This window comes from Canis lupus, chromosome 25, assembly GCF_011100685.1.
Source record: "Canis lupus familiaris isolate Mischka breed German Shepherd chromosome 25, alternate assembly UU_Cfam_GSD_1.0, whole genome shotgun sequence".
In the NCBI taxonomy this organism is placed as follows: Eukaryota; Metazoa; Chordata; class Mammalia; order Carnivora; family Canidae; genus Canis; species Canis lupus.
Window position 1 is genome coordinate 32320998 of NC_049246.1, and position 20328 is coordinate 32341325.

General features: G+C 42.0%; 1 protein-coding gene across 4 annotated transcripts in view; it reads right to left on the bottom strand.

The window, feature by feature from the left end:
• The window catches only part of DOCK5 (dedicator of cytokinesis 5), a 211719-nt gene that overhangs the window by 104562 nt on the left and 86829 nt on the right, over nucleotides 1-20328 (bottom strand). For all 4 annotated transcript variants that reach the window (XM_038573778.1, XM_038573777.1, XM_038573779.1 and 1 more), the window contains exons 5-10: nucleotides 20194-20290; nucleotides 9898-10046; nucleotides 6980-7115; nucleotides 5483-5640; nucleotides 4333-4414; nucleotides 1903-2032 (exon numbers count right to left, since the gene is read on the bottom strand). In XM_038573778.1, the coding sequence (XP_038429706.1) occupies nucleotides 1903-2032; nucleotides 4333-4414; nucleotides 5483-5640; nucleotides 6980-7115; nucleotides 9898-10046; nucleotides 20194-20290 (752 nt within the window). The remainder of the gene's footprint in view (nucleotides 1-1902; nucleotides 2033-4332; nucleotides 4415-5482; nucleotides 5641-6979; nucleotides 7116-9897; nucleotides 10047-20193; nucleotides 20291-20328) is intronic.

Consider the following 20328-nt stretch of genomic DNA (forward strand, 5'->3'; position numbering starts at 1 on the left):
CGGGCTGTGCCATCAGCCCCTAACAGACCCCTACAAATACTGTACAAAAAAAATGCTGAAAAATCTGTGTCTGGCACATGTAGTCCTCAAACAGGCAGTTCATTTGCTGATGCCATCATGTAGTTACTCATCTGCTGATCGGTGCTTGGAAACGAGGATCAGAGTAAATTACTGTTCTCTCCTTACATGTGCACCCACCCACCTACCCTGAAACAGAAAAGCAAGCAAAGCCGCAAGCTTGATGTTCCAATCTCTTTGGCCCATTTTGAAGGACAGCGATCTCGAATATGCCCTAAATTTGAAGTTCAGTGGATTGTCATATACATGGCTAAATTGTGCTAGACCAGGGCTCTCTGTCTTTTCTGAGATTTCATTTTAATTCTCTATCAGGAGTAATGCTGCACCCTCTTCAGAGACTGGCAGACCTTGAGCAGCAAATGGGAGTGCAAGGCTGGTCAAGGGATGAGAGTACAGAGTCTCATAGAGAGAAAGCCTCGTTTTCTCTCACACAACCCACAAGTTCAAGCCTGCTGACATTTTCTGGCCATTTGTTCCAGGAGAATTATGGCATTTCACTGACAGCTTTCAAAACTTCTTGGCAACCAAGACGTCAGTGTATGACCCGGAATGTATTTCCTCAATTAAATAAACTACAGAAGAAAATGCAGGGCCTCTCGGAAGGGATTTTGATTTAAGCCAAGGGCCCTCTTTGAAAGCAGTTACCAACACCATGTTGCCTTTGAAGAATAAATCTCTCAGACCAGCAAAGTCTTTCTAGGGAGAATTTTATTGGACTGAAATCAATATGCAGCCCGCAGGCAGGGAGAATGCCAATAGTCACAACTGAGCCTCTACTCCGGTCCTACTGAGCACAAGGCACTGTGCTGAGCACTGAGAGAAAAACAAAGGAGATGGGGTCTAGGGGAGGATGCAGAACCCAAGAAAAGACAATTGGTAGCCCTGGGCAGTAAATGCTGTGTGTCTGATAACTAACGCTGACAACCAAATTCATCTTGCACTGTCTCTAGGTTTCCCTCCCTATCTTTAATTGTGTGTGTGTGTGTGTGTGTGTGTGTGTGTGTGTGTATGTGTGAGATGAGGGTAAAATATACATAGCATAAAATCTGCTGTTTGGGGCACCTGGGTGGTTCAGTGGTTGAGTGTCTGCCTTTGGTTCAGGTCATGATCCCAGGGTTTGGGGATCGAGTACCACATCGGGCTCCCCACAGGGAGCCTGCTTCTCCCTCTGCCTATGTCTCTGCCTCTCTCTCTTTCTCTCTCATGAATAAATATTTTTTAATATGCCATTTTAAGCATTCGTAAATGTACAGTTTAGTGGCATGAAGTACATTCACAGTGTTGTGCAGTCAGCTGCACCATCCATCTCCAGAACTTTTTTTATCTTCCCAAACTGAAACTGTCCCCTTTAAACACTAGCTCCCCTCATTCCCCTACCTCCACCCCCAGCAAGCCCCATTCTACTTTCTATCTCTGTGACTCCGACCACTCTAGGTACCTCATGTAATTGAGAGCATGCCGTTTATTTTTTTGTGACAGGCTTATTTCACTTTACACAATATCCTCGGGGTTCATCCACATTGTGGACTTTCCTTCCTTTTTAAGGCTGAATGATATTCCACTGTATGTACAGACCACATTTTGTGTACTGTTTATCTATCCATGAACACTTGGGTTGCTTCGCCTTTGGGCTATTGTGAATAAGGGTGTACTTGTACCTGGGTGTACAAATATCTTATGACCTTCTGCTTCCAGTTCTCTTGGGTAGACACCCAGAGGTGGGATTCCTGGATCATAAGTTCTATATTTCACTGCTTGAGGCCCTGCCATGCTGTCTTTTATAGCGGCTGCACCGTTTACATTTGTCTCTGGGTCTTTCTGTACCTGCTACTCCAAAAGGTCTTCGGAGCCCACAGGTATGTTTTTTGCCCTCCTTCAGCTCCATGTGGCCCACTCGGACAATCTGGCACACGAGGCTGATGCGGGGTCGGATGAGGTCTGTGCTACTGAGATCCTGAAGAGACAGAGAACATGTAAAAGGAGATCATGCCACATCACCCTGTCACCTTTGTTTCTCTTTTCACTCTACAACAGACCACCGTTTGGAGCATATTTTCCTAATGTTAGAATTGCAGCATAACTCCTCCCTTCCCCATCCCCACCCAAGAACTACCATGGTATCCCAGGAAAATGACTGTATTCAAAAAAGGAAGGAATTTTTTAAATTTCCCAGTTCCTACTTCAAGTTGAGAAATCAGATCATATTCGACTGAAAGTCTCTAATTTATCCATTTAAGCAGGGTACTTAAAAATTGGGACACCTGTCATCGCTACTTTCTATTCTGCTAGGACATAGCTGAGCACAGGATGCATTTCAGTGTCAAATGAAATCAAAGACACTGTGTGACACTGACATTTATGGGGGAATCTATACAGGCTGGTGATATTTCATCTCCCAAATAATCCTGTGAGGCAACTATAACAGAGAAATTTACATGTGCTGGTTTCTATAAATTATTCATCTGTTTTATGAGAGGCATTCATTGAGAGCTTCTGGGTGTATGTTGATTAATGAAAGATGTGTAGATAAGATGTCTGTTTTTTTGTGGTTCATGTTCTACACTTGTTTGTATTCTTAAGGCTGGATGAGTAAACCCATGAATGAGCCCACATATCTCATTCTCTAACATCAAAAATAATTTAATTGCATTTCAAATTCCTTTCATGAAACAGCTATCCAAGGTCTCTTTACTGAATCAAGAATTACTTTCTGAATAGTCACTCCAAACCCATCCTCTGTAATTTAGTTAACTCAGGTCTCCAAGATAAGAATACAAAGCAATGATAGCATTAACCCTGAATTTCTGCTCTAGGTTTTGTGAGGCTTCTGTTAATAGAAACGTAAAGACTCTAGGTGACTACTTATACAAATGTGGCACATTGATATTATTTAATAATGTACAATCATTTGTAAAAGAAGATTTTGTAGAATGTTGAGTGATCAAAAAGTGGTCACCACATTTTATTTAATTGAAAAGGCTGGAAATGAAATTTACTTCCCAAGAAGACCCTCATTGGTAAGGGGAGTGGGGGGAAGGGGACGAAATGCAGCTTTTCTAAAATGCTATTGAGTAGAAGATGAACCAAAAATTCAGCAATTCCTTTTATAATGTGTTTTTTTTTTTCCAAGGGACACATTGAGTGATAAATAAATGCCTTTTATTTTAGGGAAAAATCCACATTATCTGTGAACTGAGGAAGGAAGGTTTCAGGAAGAGGTCCAGCTCTTTCTCTTTGTTTGCCAAGTGGTAAAGATACAGGTGTGTCAGTATATGAGCAGTAATGACACCGTGCTCATCCCAGAAATGAGATGTTAATAGAAGGACTGAATAATAATGAGAAATGAATGAACAAATGAGAGACTGATACACCTGTACTGGGTCTGCTGCTCCATATCACGTTCTTTGGCACTTTAACTTACACTATTTTCCTTGCTGTAGGAGTAGTAAGAGAACAAAGAAATAAAATATGTGCATGGGCTTAATTAAGGAAAGAAGGCAGAAAAGGAAGAGAGTTCTCTCCTTTAGGCTTAGTGCAGAGCAGTGAAGAGTCAATAAATTCCTCTTGACTGATACAGAGCAGTACTCCTTACTTGGAGAAAAGGAGGAGTATAGGGTAAAGTCCATTAAAATATGAGCAAACAAAAAAGTCAAGATCCCCATCTTTGCCTGAGCTATCACCTTGGTCTGGAACACTCCTGTATCAGCATTGCTCATTCTCTTGTCAACTTTAAGTTCTTGCTCAAACCATCCCTTCTCCAGAAGGTCTGCCTCAACCTGCCTATTTTAAACAGCATCCCTTCCCCAGTCCTGAAACTCCCAACCCCTTCCCCAAAAGTACTTATGACTTCTAACATTCTGTACAATTTACTTATTTATTTGATCATTGTTTCTTACGGTCTCACCATTTTGGATAAAAGCTGTTTGAGGCCAGGGATGCTTTTTCTGATATGTTCACTATTATATCTCATAAGTGTCTATCTAGGTCAGTGGCTGGGATCTAATAGCGGCTCGATAAATATTTGCTAAATAAATAATTATAAATATTATTATTATATTATATTATATTATTATTAAATTAAATTAAATTATTATTATAAATAATAATAAATATTTGCTAATAATTATTCCTGCTAGAGGGATTAGGATGATTTTTCTTTTCAGCTTTCCATTTCTGAAGTTTTCCATATATTTACCACAAGCACCTACTAATATCATAAGCACAGAAAATTATCAAACATAAGGTAGGACTTACAGTAAAAACTGCTTGAAGGTTATTAAGCTTCTCTATTTCCTTGGGCATCCCATTACTGCCCCAACGAATTAGGTAATTCTCACTGGTGAAGGAAAAAAAATTATCCTTAATGAAAGGCTAACTGGGGATGGGGCTGCCCTGAGCACAGACTTTACAGGGTAAAACGAAGGCCCAAAAAACTCTGTTGAATTTATCAGCCAAGTGTGAATGTAGCACCCAAGTGGCTGCTCCCTGGTCTCCTGGCTTTGGAGAAGCCTGCGTGCTGCAGCCCAGCTCTGTGATACACACCCAGGGTGGACCCAGACAAACACTACTCAGGATAGGCAAAGGCACAGCCGATTCTATCACATTTTGCTTCGGGTCATTCTCCCACCTCCAATTCTTTGTATAAAAGTTTCAGCTCTTCTGAATCTGGAATCTAATTTCAAAATAATTACTTTAAATCCATCCCCTGGAATCCACACCACTACACTTAAACAAAATTTCTACTATAGAAATAAACAATTTGTAAGTAACAACCTTGAACAACATCTGCTCAAGAAGAAATCTGTTTTCTTAGCTGCTCAGCTAAATAGTAGCATGACTGTAGGGTCAAACAAAGCCTATTATCATTCCCTACAGCCTTAAAAAAAAAAAAAAAACTTTTTTTTTTTTTAACAGACTTTATTTTTTAGAGCAGTTTTAGGTTGACAACAAAGTTGAGTGGACATTACAGAGAGTTCCCATATACTCCCTGCCCCCACCCCCACCCCTGCCAACAGAGCCTCACCCACTATGAGCATCCTCCCAGCACAGTGGTACATTTGTTACAATTGCTGAACCTACACCAATACCTTATTACCGCTCAGAGTCCATAGTTTACCTTAGGGTTCACTCTTGATGTTTGTATTCTACTGATTTGGACAAATGTATCATGACACACATCCACCATTATAGTATCATACAGAATAGTTTTACTGCCTTAAAATCCTCTGTGCTCTGCTGATGTGTTCCTCCCTTATCTGGTCCCCATGGTCTTTTGAACTCTTTGTCCCCGTCTCTGATAAGTTTTATGTGACTCTAAGACCCTGGGAGTACATAGACTGTGGGTAGCAGGTGAAGGCTGGGTATTTTTGCAAGGTCAAGAGCAGATGGCCTGGGACTCCACTACCTGATGAAGGTGGACTGGTCCGGGTCATAGAGGGCCATGAACAACTCAGCGTCTTCCCCAATGTTGCAGACAAAGTTCTTGAAGTTCACATAGAGGCCATAAGTGTGGACAGCACTGAAGACAGACTGGCCTCGCAAATCTAGGTTCTGAAGAACTGACTGAACACAAAGGAGGAGAGAGAAATCATCTCAGTTTCAGCAAATGGAAAATAATGGCCAAGACATGGGCTGGCAAATGGGGAACAAGTATAATTACCACCTGAGGGGAGAAACACTGACAGAGAAGAAAGTGTGTGCATGTGGCCAAAGGAGCAAGTGAGCAAAATATAATCACTATGATTTGGATGCTCAAGACTGTCCTCTTTGTGGGGTGCCTGGGTGGCTCAGTTGTTTAAGCACCCCACTTTTGATTTTGGCTCGGATCATGATCTCAGGGTCATGAGATGGAGCCCTGTGTCAGGCTTCACGCTCACCACAGAGTCTGAGATTCTCTCTCTCCCTCTCCTTTTGCTCCCCCTCTCCCCACTGTGCACACACACTCTTTCCTCTAAAATAAGTAAATAAATCTTTCAGGGGGTGCGGGGGGAAGGACTGTTGTGTTCAGGGCCTTGAATGCAGCGAATTCAGTTAGTGCTATCTAAAGATGACAACTCATGGCTTAGCAGCTTCGAGAACTTCTCATCTCTCACAAAAGCTTCTGAATGAGCCTCATAGGCACAAAAATCATGATCCATTATCCTTCTTTTGGGGAATAGCTCTCATTGCAATACTGGAAAGGCCTCACTCTCAAGTGTGGTTAGCCACTGGATCCAGAAACACAATTAAATACAATTATAACTGTACTAAAGAAACAAAAAACAACAGACTCAATAAACAGAAGCCTTTACTCATTAGAACAGAAAGATTAGAAGAATATATGCCAAAATATCAATATGGATGGGTCTGTGTCATCATACTATGGCGGGTTTTTCTTGTTCTCTTTCTCTGTACTTTTCTAATTTTTATTTAATATCTAATTGTTACTTTCAAAACCCTTGGAATGCTTTATTTTTAAATATTTTATTATTTAGTTTGGAAATTGTATCATATATACCAAATACAGATAGTTACACCATACAAAGAAAGGCTCCCTCCCACCCAGTTCTCCTTCCTAGAGGCAATCATTAATTATCAATTTCTTGCCTATCACTTCTGAGTTAGTCTATGCATATGCAAACACAGAGATACATATATCCCTTTCTGAGATATGAAGACTAGTGTTCTGTAGACACTGTTCTGCATCTTGCTCTTTTTCTATTAATGCACACTTTTGCAATCTTTCTGTATCAGAAGGTATACCACTGCCTCATTCTTTCTGTTATGTTTTGCTTTCAGTGAAGCAATGAATGATTTTCTAAACATTTCTATCTCTGGTTGTCCATGACTCCCTTTCTCTCATTAAAGTAAAAGCAAAACCGGAATCTCGGCAGCCCAAATCTAGACACTGGAGAATGTATACCTTTTCTTCTTGGATCTTCTCCTCAATCCTTTTCGAGGCCATTTCATGGGCCTTGAAGAGGGCAATGGTGCTGGTCTCATCTGGGTCCAGGATGTTCCCATTGTCATCTCTTACTACCAGATCCAACCCAAGCATTCTAGAAAGAAAGGAGTGATTAGCGAGTTCTCCTCATTAAGAACAGACTCTCTCCTGAAGAGTCCCTGGAGGATGCACAGTTAGAAAGCTGGGCGTTGGACCAGTCAAGAACAATTCCTTGGCTTTTCTCTTTTGGATTTCCGCCTCCTTTCCTCATAACTTATGGTAGGTAAGTTATGAAAACTCATGGTCATGTTAACCAAACTCATAGGATATGCAAAGTAATTTGTTCCACAGATCCTCCATAGCAAAGCCAAAACTGGCACTGATTGCGACCAGATTACTCTGACCAATGGCTCTTCCCCTATCTTCTATCACTTGGCATAGGAGGAGTAATGATAGACCAGTCCCCAAATATCTGGGGGCTTTGCCTGATTTCCTTAAAAGTTCAATGTTGAGGACAGTCCTTGATTCAAGACTGTCTTAAAGGCAATCAGTGAAGTAGGTCCTGGCTGTTGGAATCTCATAACCTCAAAGCATGGGCTCTGATTTGAATCTTCGCTTGAATACATGCTACCACAATGATTCCAGGTAATTTACTTCATTTTACAAAGCCCTAACTTCCTCATCTGTTAATATCCCCCATCCTTCAGAGCTGCTGTGAGAATTTAATGAGTTAACACATAAAAAGCACGTAACGCAATATCTAGTATACAGTACACTCTCCACAAATGGCAGCTCTTATCGCTGAAACCAGCACAAGAAAAAATCTGTGTTAAGTTGTAGTTCTGAGTGGTTTTTTTTTAAGATTTTATTTATTTATTCATAAGAGAAACATAGAGGGAGAGAGGCAGAGACACAGGCAGAGAGAGAAGCAGGCTCCATGCAGGGAGCCTGATGTGGGACTCGATCCCGGGTCTTCAGGATCACACCCTGGGCTGAAGGCAGCACTAAACCACTGAGCCACCCGGGATGCCCTGTAGCTCTGAGTATTACATAGGAAAAGTAAGAGCCACATGACCTAGGCATGGCACGATCCCTACCAAGGCTCTTATGCCCGATGTGCACAAAGAAATAGAAAAAAATTTTTGTTTAGTTCCAATAAGTTGGGGACTGTGGTGGAAACAGGATACTGCTATCTGAATACCCAGTGTACATTCCAGGAACCAGCAATTTGGGAGAGTAGGGATGTCCAAACAGCAAGAAAGCTACGGGATAATAGTGAAATATGCCAAGTCTTTGGGAAGAAAGCAAAAATGTCTAATTACCCTCCTCACTGTTTTATAGCATCTCCATCAACTGATTTAATCTGGCAGATTCCTTTCCATGGCAGCCAGACCCACAGGCCACCCACACGCAGGAGCTATGGGTCTTACTGGCAGCTCAGAGACTGAGCACTGAGGCACTGATGAAGCAGCTTAATTTCTTGAGCTGCTTCTAAAGACTGGAGAGGGAAGGCAGGCGTGTCTGACCCTCAGTGGGACATTAACATCCTATGCTGAAGATCAGAGTCCTCCAGGCCAATGTCATACTGTGACAAGACTCAAAAATACTAGGGCAGCCTACGTGCAAGGAGGGAATCTCTTAACCAATCTCAAAGCATGGGTTCTGCTGTCACTTAGACCAGGATTTAAATCTTGGTTTGAATACATGCTAGCAAGATGATTCCAGGTAATTTACTTTATACTTTGACTTATCCCACCATGTCTTTGAAGAAATACTCGAGCACATGATTAGCAACCCCTGTGGCTATAGTCCTATGAATGGACAAGTGACACGGGAGGGAACAGTTCATTCTTAACCCTAAGAAAGGAGCATTAAACATGAAATCATCAAGTTTGGGGTTCAAATTTAGACTTCCCCACTTCTGATCTCTGTGACTTGGAAATAAATTACTTAAGTTCACTTGATCTGTTTCTTTAACCATAAAATGAGTTATAATCAAGTAAGATATGTGAAGGTACATAGGAGATTTCAAATAATGATTGAATATGAATCTTGTATGTCATAGTCACTCCAGATATTTCTGAATATAGTTGCCAGAGTCTATAACATCTAAGTCCATAGGATAATGAGCTGTATTTTTTACAGATGTCAGAAGTACATTCAAGAGTCCTGAGGCAAAGGGGGAAGGGAAAAAATCACATATGCACAACTTGAAGAAATTTAGAAAATGAAATGTCAGACAGATCACCAACAAAACTGAGGAACCAACCCAATCTTTTAAAAGGAGCTAGTCAGGAGAGATGTATCCCAGGCTACCATAAACTGATGAGTGGACTGATTTCCCATTTCCAAAGGGAATCTATAGATCTGCTTTAACTAATCAGAAAATTAACAAAGTGATGAACTCTTTCGAGGTTACTGGAGACATAATTGACAGGCTAAGAATATGTTTTACTCTTCTTGTAAATTTGGTTTTTATACACTTCACACAATGGTCCCAGTTAGGGACATGGAGATAAAGACAGAATGAATCTGACGTTGATTTAAAGTTGGAATAAGAACTGTGATCCTTGTAGGCCTCAGAAAATGTGACTTTGGATGCGCTATCCCTTTCAGGCTTGTTTGGCAGCAAAGTCCCATCTTCCCTGATCATCTGATCATCCCTGATGATCTTCTCTGATCATCCTTGACCCAGAGATCCCACACAGGGTCTGGCCTCCACGAGGGGACTGACTGCCAAATTTTTCTAACAAAATTAAATGTCTTCCAATGCAGAAAGAGAGAGCAGTAAGCACCATTCTTTGACAATTCCAAGATGGAAAGCTGATGGCAAGCCATCCTTAGCACAAATGTGTCCATCTCTTTCCGAGTTCTCGGTGAAATTGTCCCTGGTTTACCTGTTGCCATGATCGATTTTGGCTGTGACCTTTTTCTTGAGCTCTGCCAGTTCGTCCTTGGGGAGTGTTCCAGACAGGATCTGGGACCGCCACTCAATCAGGCTGTACGTCATCTGCTGCAGCTGGCGGAAGAGCGTGACCTTATTGCTCTAGGATGGGAAATTGAGGTGGAGGAAAGAACAAAAAATGAAGGTGTGGAGGATGGAAGGCATCTTTCGACTTGACTCTTACTCTATAAGGTATTGCTTAAGCAAATAATTTCACCATACAGTAAGCTGTGTGCTTCAAAGAATTTTTTAAAAATAGGGATGGCTTTGCTCTAGGCCATTCCCACTCCCTCTTCTATTCCAATTTTAGAATCAGATAAGCCACTGGAGGATGGATGGTAGCTCCTAAGTCATAAGTATATCAAATCATCCATGTATCCAAAGTTCAACCATGGCCCTCCTTTGTTTTAAACCCTCCAGGGAGTTCCTCTGTCCTCCAGAGACAGAAAATCACATTGTAAACCCCATGGGTCCTGCCCACATACCCAATTGCATTTTATTTTTTTCAAAAGATTTTATTTATTTAAAAAAAAAGATTTTATTTATTTATTCATGAGAGATGCAGAGACTCAGAGACATAGGCAGAGGGAGAAGCAGGCTCCTCATAGGGAGCCTGATGCTGGACTCGATCCCTGGACCAGGATCACACCCTAAGCTGAAGGCAGGTGCTCAACCATTGAGCTACCCAGGCATCCCACCCAGCTGCATTTTATACCAATGTCTACCTCAAAAATCTATGTTCCTTTCTTGCAAAAGCTGTGTCCATTTCTCTTAAGTGTTCCAGACCCTCTCAATATGATACCTCTTCTCCTTGAAACTACTTTTCTCCTCTTCCCTCAAACGTCCCCCCATTTCGCACCTCCTCACACACTACAACCTCTACCAATCATTAATTCTTACTTCTTTGGTCTCAACTTAGAAGTCTCTTGCTCAAAACCCTAATGATGGGCTGGCTATCCCTCCCATTGTTCCTGGAATTTGCTCCCATTCTGGCACTCAGAACCCAGAGACCATCTTGGCCCATCTGACCCTCTTCTTGGACGTAAGCTCCTAGAGGGCAGGATAAGGGGCTTGTTCATGCTTCTATCCCTAGGAACTGATATGGAGTAGACGTTCTATAAAATGTACTGCATGAGTGAATTACGGATGGAGAAAGAATTATCATTTCAGAGATAAAGGATAATGGAAAATGAAATGGACAATATTGTTTTAAAGTCCTCATAAAACTGTAAGACCATCCCAGAAATCATCAGACCTACAATAATTAAACTACTATTCTGGGCTTCATTAAGAACTTCTCTATCTGAACCAAACTAACTTATGACCAACTAATTATATGTACCTCTGTCATTTGAAGAGTCAAATATCTGATTTCCAAGCCATTATGACCTTGCCTCTATCTAAATGAGTATATAGTTATATATGTAAATAATATCACTAACATACACAATATTGTTTACATAAATAACATACATCTCATTTTATTCATATAAAATAATTTTAAATTGTGACAAGAACCAGAAGGAAAACAAATGGGGGCAATATGATGGGGGAAGGAAGACACTTGAGATAAAGTCATAATGGAAAACTGTTCTGTGTATCACTTTTGAAACATGTTTTTTAAAAATAAAAACCTGCACAATTCCACTCACGACTTACATACTACAAAATCACTTCTTTTTTATTTGCAGGTAAAAATTCATGATATATTTATATAACTAAATATTTTTAAATTATAGAAAATATTATTATCTGCTATAAAAATAATGCAACCCCGCCCCCCCAACACACACACTCAAAGAAACTGTGGATGGCTATAGAGCGTGTTCTTCTGTGATCTTCTTCTACAACAATCCCTGGGGCAGATTCCCAGGCAAGTTATCGAGTACAATCAAGATACTGAAAATACCCAAGATACTCCTGAACAAAGAGTAAACGTGGAGCAAAGAGCCCTCAGCCCAGAAGTGGGGACGGGGGAGACAGCGAAGACTAGCAGAGTGGGATAAAAACCCTAAAAGAAGGTCAATGTTCTGAGTGCACAAAAGAGAGAGTCAAAGAACTCACTTCTATGCTCCATAAACACTACTGATCTGAAAAATACAGACCGTGAAACCTGCTTCAAATTTTGTACTGCCTACGTTTTAGGCTTTTAGCATTTTCTGAATTGCCTCTTCCTCATCAGCCAGTCTTTCAAAAAAGCATAAAAACGGGACTTTAAAAAGTTCCATTTTTAATAAGCAAAGATAAAACTGTTTTTTTTTTTTTCATGCAGTACTGTATAAAATGTTGCCATCCATTGTCTTTCAATCTGAAAAGGGGAGTGAAAAATTAAGCCCATAAAATTCTGCCTTTCAAAGCTGCTAGGCAGAGAGGGGATCTTCTTTCTTGCAACCCATTCGTCTACTCTTAGGTGTTTTTTTTAAGTGTTTTCTAATTTTAATGAAGATATTAGTCCTCATATTATGGTAAAAAAAAGAATGCGGGAGGTGTTGAGACTCCAGGGAGCCTCTCTGAGAGACAGTGCTTTGTGACACATGGTCACAAGTTCTTGGTCTCAATTATATTAGACACTATCCAAGGCAATTTAATTATTGCCTGTTCATATCATCTTGTTTGCCAAGATCCCCCCATAAAAGAAGGATGAAGACAGCCATTCTTCTCTGACTCACTGTGCCAAATTAATTCTGAATAGACAAGCTGGAACACACCAAAGGAAGCAATTTCCCCAGTTATTGAGGAAATGGATTTTATTGCCACATTTCTAAAATTGTTCTAAGTAGGATGTTCTGTAGTAGCTGGACCCTGATGCTTATGGGTTCCCAGGGAAGCACATGAGGACAGGTGGAGGAGAAAATCAAGCACTCCCCAAAAGACCCTGAGTCTCCATCTGTTGTCCCATCATGCCCCCCCTTCCTGTCTTCTTTCCTGAACTCTCCATTGCCCAAGCCTGCCTGTTGCAGAGCACCTTCTCTGTTATCATTAATCCCCACTTTTTTTTGCACTAGTAGCTATGGGTCACATAATTTAAGAGGGCAGAGAATTTATTTAATAATCCCTTTGATCCTCTCTGCAAAAGTCAGCACAGCCCTGGGAACAGAAGAGCAACTCAAAAACAAATTCTGACAGTTCACATGTAAAACTCCACTCTGGTCTCAGTTTCAGTTACAGCTGCATGAAAGAGAGAGAGTAAAGGCATTCCTGTACTTGCTTAGAATTTCTCCCTCTTTTCCTCTTGGAAATCTTGAAGGTCTTGCTTTTTACATTTCTATTCTGAATGGCTCTCTCTCTCTCTCTCTCTCTCTCTCTCTAAGAATTTCTAGAGATAAAAAAACAAAGTCACAAGAAAAAAGCTTTGCCTTCAGCAGTGGCCACGAGGGGTACAGAAGGCCTCCACTGAGTATTTCAGAAATTCGAGAGACCACTGGGACGATGGCACCAGCACCACTTCCCTGGGTGTCAGAAAACCTGGACTGTATTTGTCATTTTCTCAAAGGAGGCAGAAGACAGTCAAAAGACTTTTCTCTGGTCCTGTCTCCATCTGCAAAGGAGTATTTCCTCTGCTCGCCAACCTCTCCTCTTGCGTGCAGATTTTGATTTAGAGGTAAAAGGCCATGACGGAAAGTATGGGGACTGGGTCTCTATCTCTAATTCTATCATTACCTTGCTAAACGACTTTGGGGAAATCATTCCCTCTGAGATACATCCATCTGGAAAACAAAGGAACTGGGTCAGAGACCCATTCCCCAGGATAAGCAAGCGTCCGTGAGTCTAGGCGGAGACATTAAACTTAATTACTCCTGCAAGCAACTTCCTGATTAACTCTATCTGACTCTGACCATCTCACTCCCAACGTGCTCACATGCTCGGGTGGCTCCATATCAAATTTCACCTGTAGAGAGCTCTCTGCAGGGACTCTCCTGTCCTTCTGTAACTCTGGGGGTCCTGGTTCCTGGATGTCCTCCTGCCACGCTGACTCCAAACTCTGGGAGAAAGGGAATCCATGTGGCCCTGGCCCCTCTTCCTCTCCATTCCTTTCAGTGCATCTTCTCCCTGCCAGAAAAAGGCTTTGCCTGACTAGCAAAGGCTTCATTTTTGAAGGGAAGATTCCAGTAAGACACTCTTTGCCTCAGGAAGTAGCACAAGAAATCCTGAGAGGCAGGCAACCAAGACAGAGTAAAACCAAACTGGAAAAACAGCCAAAGCACACCCCCTGCCCTGTCCCGGTCACTGCCGAGTCTCATCTTGTGTCTCATGAGAGCCAGGCCCCAGCCGGGCTTGCAACTCACAGATGGAATGCCCTGACAACGAGACCAAGTTTTCTATGGGAATTTTCTGTCCCTGGTAATAAGCAATCAGATGCTGGTTTCCAACCATGAGACTAGCTTAATTACACTTCAGAGCATATGCTCCAGCAGCCAGTAATAACCACCAGTTCAAAAAGATTAGACTTGAGTAGCTTTAATCTGCACGGCTATGCAATGATGGGAAGAAAGGCGATTCACTGTGTCTGGCAAGTTCCCCACCCCCACCTCCGTTAGGGGCACTTTCTCCCCTCCAGATTTTTATACAACTACAGACCAGCTCAAGGTCTTATTGTACCCACAAATTTTAAATGAGAGAAGATCAGGGGCAACTGGGTGGCTCAGTCAGTTGGGCGTCTGACTCTTGGTTTTAGCTCAGGTCATGATCTCAGGGTCCTGGGATCAAGCCTCACATGGGGCTCTCTGCTCCATGGGGAATCTGCTTCTCCCTCTCCATTGTCCCTCCCCCATCTCTCTAATAAATAAGTAGATCTTTTATTAAAAAAATAAATAAATGTGGGGCACCTGGGTGTCTCAGTGGTTGAGCATCTGCCTTTGGCTCAGGGTGTGATCCGATCAAGTCCTGCATTGGGCTCTTCACAGGGAGCCTGCTTCTCCCTCTGCCTATGTCTCTGCCTCTCTCTGTGTGTCCATCATGAATAACATAAACAAAATCTTTTAGATAAACAAATAAATATGAGAAACCAGTCTGTTCTATGAACTACATTTTAGCAATTACATTCACTTGATTCAATAATGCATATTAATCACCTTCTATACCTGGCTTGTTATGTTTCTCTTTTTTGTAAGGAAAAAGGATTAGATTTAGTCTCCCCAAATTACATGGACAAAACAGCCTGGCTGACCAAAACTCACCAAACCATTGCTCCAATTGGAAAGTGGGGAACCACACTGAGCTAAGTCTCGGGGTGAAAGGTTCTAGAGTATGTTTAACATCAGCAAATATCTCCATATTTCCAGGACAGTCCCACTTTCAAAAATGCTCATCCCTCTGTCCTCACAAATACACCCTAACTTGTCAGTTTTCAAGTCCTGATTATTGGTTGAGAAAAATACATTATGACGTGGGATGTAGATTCATGCCTATTCAAAACATGTAGCCAGGTTGTTATTGAGAAGGGAAATCTGGGTATTACATCAGTCCAATCAGTCTAAATCAACACCTCCAGCTGGCGGAACTCACGTGGAACAAGGGAGATGTGCTGCTCGAAAGGAAAGGAGGCCAGGGTTCAGTTCACTGGATCTACTTTCCCAAGCTAGGGAGAATACATGATCCTGAGCGGCAGCAAAGAATAAGGTGCAGAATACTTACAAACCACTGGTGGATGGCACTTAAATTCACACAGAGCCCAAAGGGGCCCCTCTGTCAGCCCTGAGCTGGAGGATGCACTGTAAGACGACTTCGGGGCAGAGTTCCACAGTACGATCTAGTTCTCCTAACATGTCCCATACTTTGTGTGCTCTTTCATGAAGCAGTGATGTAAAGGCATTGTCAGGGGCTGTCACATTTTGATGACAAAGCACCAGGCACTGTCCTGGAAGTTTTATACAGATTATCTTTCTAAATCCTTAACAGCAAATGTGCAAGGCATATGTAATATATAATTACCATTTTAGGTGAGGAAAATACAATGTAGGTGTCAAAGGACTTGTCTCAGGCTATAGAATCAGCTAGTGGCATACCCTGGACCCAAATCCCTGCCTTCAGGATCTGAGTTCTTTCTGTTTTATTTTTATTTTTTTTTTTTTTCTTTCTGTTTTAGTATGTAGTAACTATTACTGAGTTTGCTAATTTCTTTTTCTGAATATAAAAATACATACCAAGTAAGAGAGTAAGCCAGAATTTAAGAACCGGCTGTTTGACCCCAGTGTCCACAATCTTGCCATTTCACCAGGCGACCACCACTTCACTGTTTCCCCCTTCCCAAATCAACCAGTGAAAACACGCCCACTAAACCAGTTCCAAATGAGAAGGAGCAGCATAGACAAAGCCAGAAACTGTTGTGAATTCGCACTCTGCATTGGCAGACTTCCCCTTTCTTTGCTGGAATGATCTATGCCTCCCAGACCTGAGCCTATTGACTAAGGAGGCTCACTATCTGTGCTGAGAAACACTTAGCAAAGTTATTGAGTGCTCAAGGTCACTCCGCCTAAGATGATAACACAAGGCAAAGGAAGTGGCCTTGGATGGGGGTGGGCAGGGGGCACACACAAGGGAGCTTCAGAGACTCTGAGTTAGGTCAAGGGATGCCAAGTCAAGGCTGCCCAGAGGGAGGACATCCAAAGCGGCTACTGTTTCAAGTTAAGACAGCAGCAAGAATGCCATGTGCAGAGTCCTGGATGTTCGATCTGCACAATGACTTCACAGCCATCACCTCTCTTCATGCTCTCACAACCCCAGGGAGTCAACAAGGCAGATTTTACATAGCTTTCACACAGGGCCAGAATCCAGAAGATGCTTGGAAACATCAAGTGACTTGCCCAGGACCACAGAGCTAGTTAGGGCAGGGCCTGGATGAGAAACCAAGCTTCTGAATTTCTAGTCCAGTGTTTATTCCCTATAGCCTGCCTTCCTCCCAAAAGCATAAAGCCAACATCACCAGGAAAAACAATTATATGGGACAAAATAATACTAATAGAACAAAGAGGAAGAGAAGACACATGGGCTTTGTCATCATTTCTTTTTCTGCTTTGGATGAGTGGGTTCTCCTCTCTTCAGCATAAGGAACTCCTCTCTCCTTTAAAACTTATTTATGGTTGGGGTACCTGAGTGGCTCAGTGGTTGAGTGTGTCTGCCTTTGGCTCAGGTAATGATCCCAGGGTCCTAGGATCAAGTCTCACATCGGGCTCCCCACAGGAAGTATGCTTCTCCCTCTCCCTATGTCTCTGCCTCTCTCTCTCTCTCTCTCTCTCTCTCTGTGTCTCTCATGAATGAGTGAATGAATGAATCAGTGAATAAATAAAATCTTAAAAACATATTTGTGGTTATTTCGCAAAGTTACAGTATGGCTACTAAAAATAAATCACAGCTATCCAAATGTCTTTCCTGTCTAGGCTGGGCTTACACTGGTTAGTGGATAGCATTTTCCTCTCACGTAAGACTCTGGGTCTACTACATAAATTTCTCATGAGCAGGGACTGAAAAGGAGAGAACTAGTAAATGTGTTGTAGAGAACTGTGGAGGTTCTAAGACTCCACAAGCATCTTGAAAGATATCAAACAAGGGGTGCTTGGGTGGCTTAGTCTGGTAAGCATCCAACTCTTGATTTCAGCTTAGGTCATGATCTCAGGGTCGTATAATCAAGCCCTGCTTGAGATTTTCTCTAGCTCCTTCTCCCTCTGCCCCTTTCCTGCTCGTGTGCACATGCATGTTCTCTCTGTCCCTCTAAAAAAAAAAAAAAAAAAAAAAAGGTATCAAACAGAACACCTGGTCTCATAATCTGAGGGAGGAAATGCAAGAAACACAAGTACTGATGTAGATTAGTAAAATCTGTGTTCATCTTTATGCAAACCGAAAGGACTTACAGAATCAGAAAGCAAAAACACTGATAAAATTGTGGGGGGGCGGGCGTGAAAAACTACAGACTTGGTGTCCTTTTACCTTTTACCCAGTGACGCACAATATTTGAGGTTTGTTACTCTGATGCAAATTTTTGAGAAAGAAGCTCAGAAATTCTGCCTGAAGTGAACTGTCAATATTTTAGGAAAGAACAGGAAGACAAGAGAGAAAGCCGTGATTAATAATGAACCCATTTTAAATGGATTTTTAAAATAAATAAGTATGTATCAAAAGCAGAAGCAGATTGCTGAGCCATATCAATTGATTAAGATTTCCACAATGAATGTCTTTTTGACATTTACAGCAGCTATCAGACATTTTTTAAATATTCACAATTACCACAATGATTATTTGATTAGATGTCAAAATTAAGATGGGAAATGCGCTTGCCCCTCTCAGAGAAGATGGAGGTCCATCCGTTCATCCTTCCTTCCGTCCTTCCTTCTTTCCTTCCATCCTTCTTTCTTTCTTTCCTTCCTTCCTTCCTTCCCTCCTTCATTCCTTCCTTCTCTGCTTCTTTCTTTCTTGCTAAGAACCCATTTCTGCTATTAAATAGTGAAATGCCCATACAGGAAATCTTCACACTGGGCTTGCCCACATCTAACTACTAAGAGATTTTGGAAGCCCAAAATCATGAATCAGGCTTCCTCTTCCCTGGCTGACTTCTCATTTCCATCAATAGCAGACATGGCACAATCACCTGTGAACATGTGGAGGACACAGTAATGAAGTGAGCACAAGAGCTGTGTCTTAACAAGAAGAAAAGTCTATCTCATTCATATTCTTCACTCTCCAACATTACCACTTTAAAAATCTCATTTCCCAGTACTTAACTCTTGGATACGTTTCGCCACTCATCAATTTCCAGAGAGAATGCATTAAGGAAGTTCCCTGTGTATGTGCACTCCTCATTTATCAGACTTGTTGCAACCGCCACTAACCAATCAATTAACCAGAACCAGAGAGTGCTTTCAACAGATGTACCAGATGATCGATGTAGGCCAAAGGGCTTAAAACAGCATGTCAGTCCTCCCAGAGCTGAGAGCTTGTGATTTAAGAATTTACAGGTAGCTCTCCCCTCAATTACACATAAAGAGATCAAAAGAGCACTTGCATTACAAGGCAGTGTGCCCCAAGGGTCAAATGATGGGCTCAGCAGTAAGAGCTCCTATGGTCCAGAAGGAAACGTTATGGATTGGTATGTTTAGAAGCTACATGATGAGGAAGAAAGAACCTGAATTAGGCCTTGAAAGATGGGCAGGCAGAGAAAAATCCTGTGCTTTTCCACCAAAGGGATTGGTGATTTCTGCTGCTGTGATCCATCATGGGTAACAACGGCTCATGGAACAGGATGGAAATGAAATCATATGTTAGCTCTTAGAAGTTATGCTAGAATGAGCTTCTGATTACTGTTTTTGGTACTATGGGTCTAGAGGGAGGTGTCCTTCATAAGTTATTAAGACTGGCTTGTGAGAGTTCAAATGAAGAATCAACACATGACTGAACAAAAACCCAGATAAACAAAATCACATAAAGGAAACAGAATGACTTCCAGGCCATGGGGTCTAGTCTACTCTGTCACTGCACTCATTATGCATTGAATGAGAAAATATATCTTCTTCTGGTCAGCAGAGGAAGATGCTTACAGAGGCAAGGCCTAGTGATGCTTATGTACTCCAGGTCTCCAGGAAAGAGGGAACATTAGAAAAAAGATATTTGTGCATTCCAATGTCAAGGAAAGAGCTTCCTAGTGTGCACATTGCTGCCAGGGGACTTGGAGCACTCCTGACGTCTTGAAGAGAGCAGCCCCCAGTGTTTTCAGTCAGATGATATTAAAGGCCAGATCTACCTTCTCCTAACTGCCAGCCTACACATAACTTGTGATGATGGTTCATCATGGAGAGAATGTGCTGGTTCCTGTGAAATTTCCCACTGACTTGGGGTGTCTTATAGCATTCTGAGGTCAAACTATTGTTCCAAGAAATAGTCACCTTGAGTTGGCCTTGGAAAGAAAGACTCTTTAGATGGTGGCTCATTAAAGCCATTCAGGTTGCAGTCTGTAAGGACACTGGCCAAAGAGGGAGTCCTCATGCGGCTAGCCAATGAAACACTGTCAAGTTCCTATCCACCAGAATACACATCAAGACTAGGAGCTAGTCCCGTCATTTCTTCCACCATCCCTAGATCACCAATGCCCCTAACTCCAGGACAGTGAGAATGTGCTGGTTATCAGCCACTGTACAGTCCAGTTAACACACACCCTATTCCACACACAGAGCCCAAACATTGCTGACACCTTGCAGCAGGACAGACAGGCCAGGAGCCCAGAAATAAGACTACCAGCTTCAAGACCCAGGGGAAAGCTCACCACATAGAGTTTGCGCCAGATGACGACCCATTCTCGCAGTGTCGACGTGAGCTCCTGCACCAGTGGAAGCTCACCAGGAATCACAGTCTCATTTTGCCTAAGGAGAACAACCAGACAGATGCTCATGTTACTCCA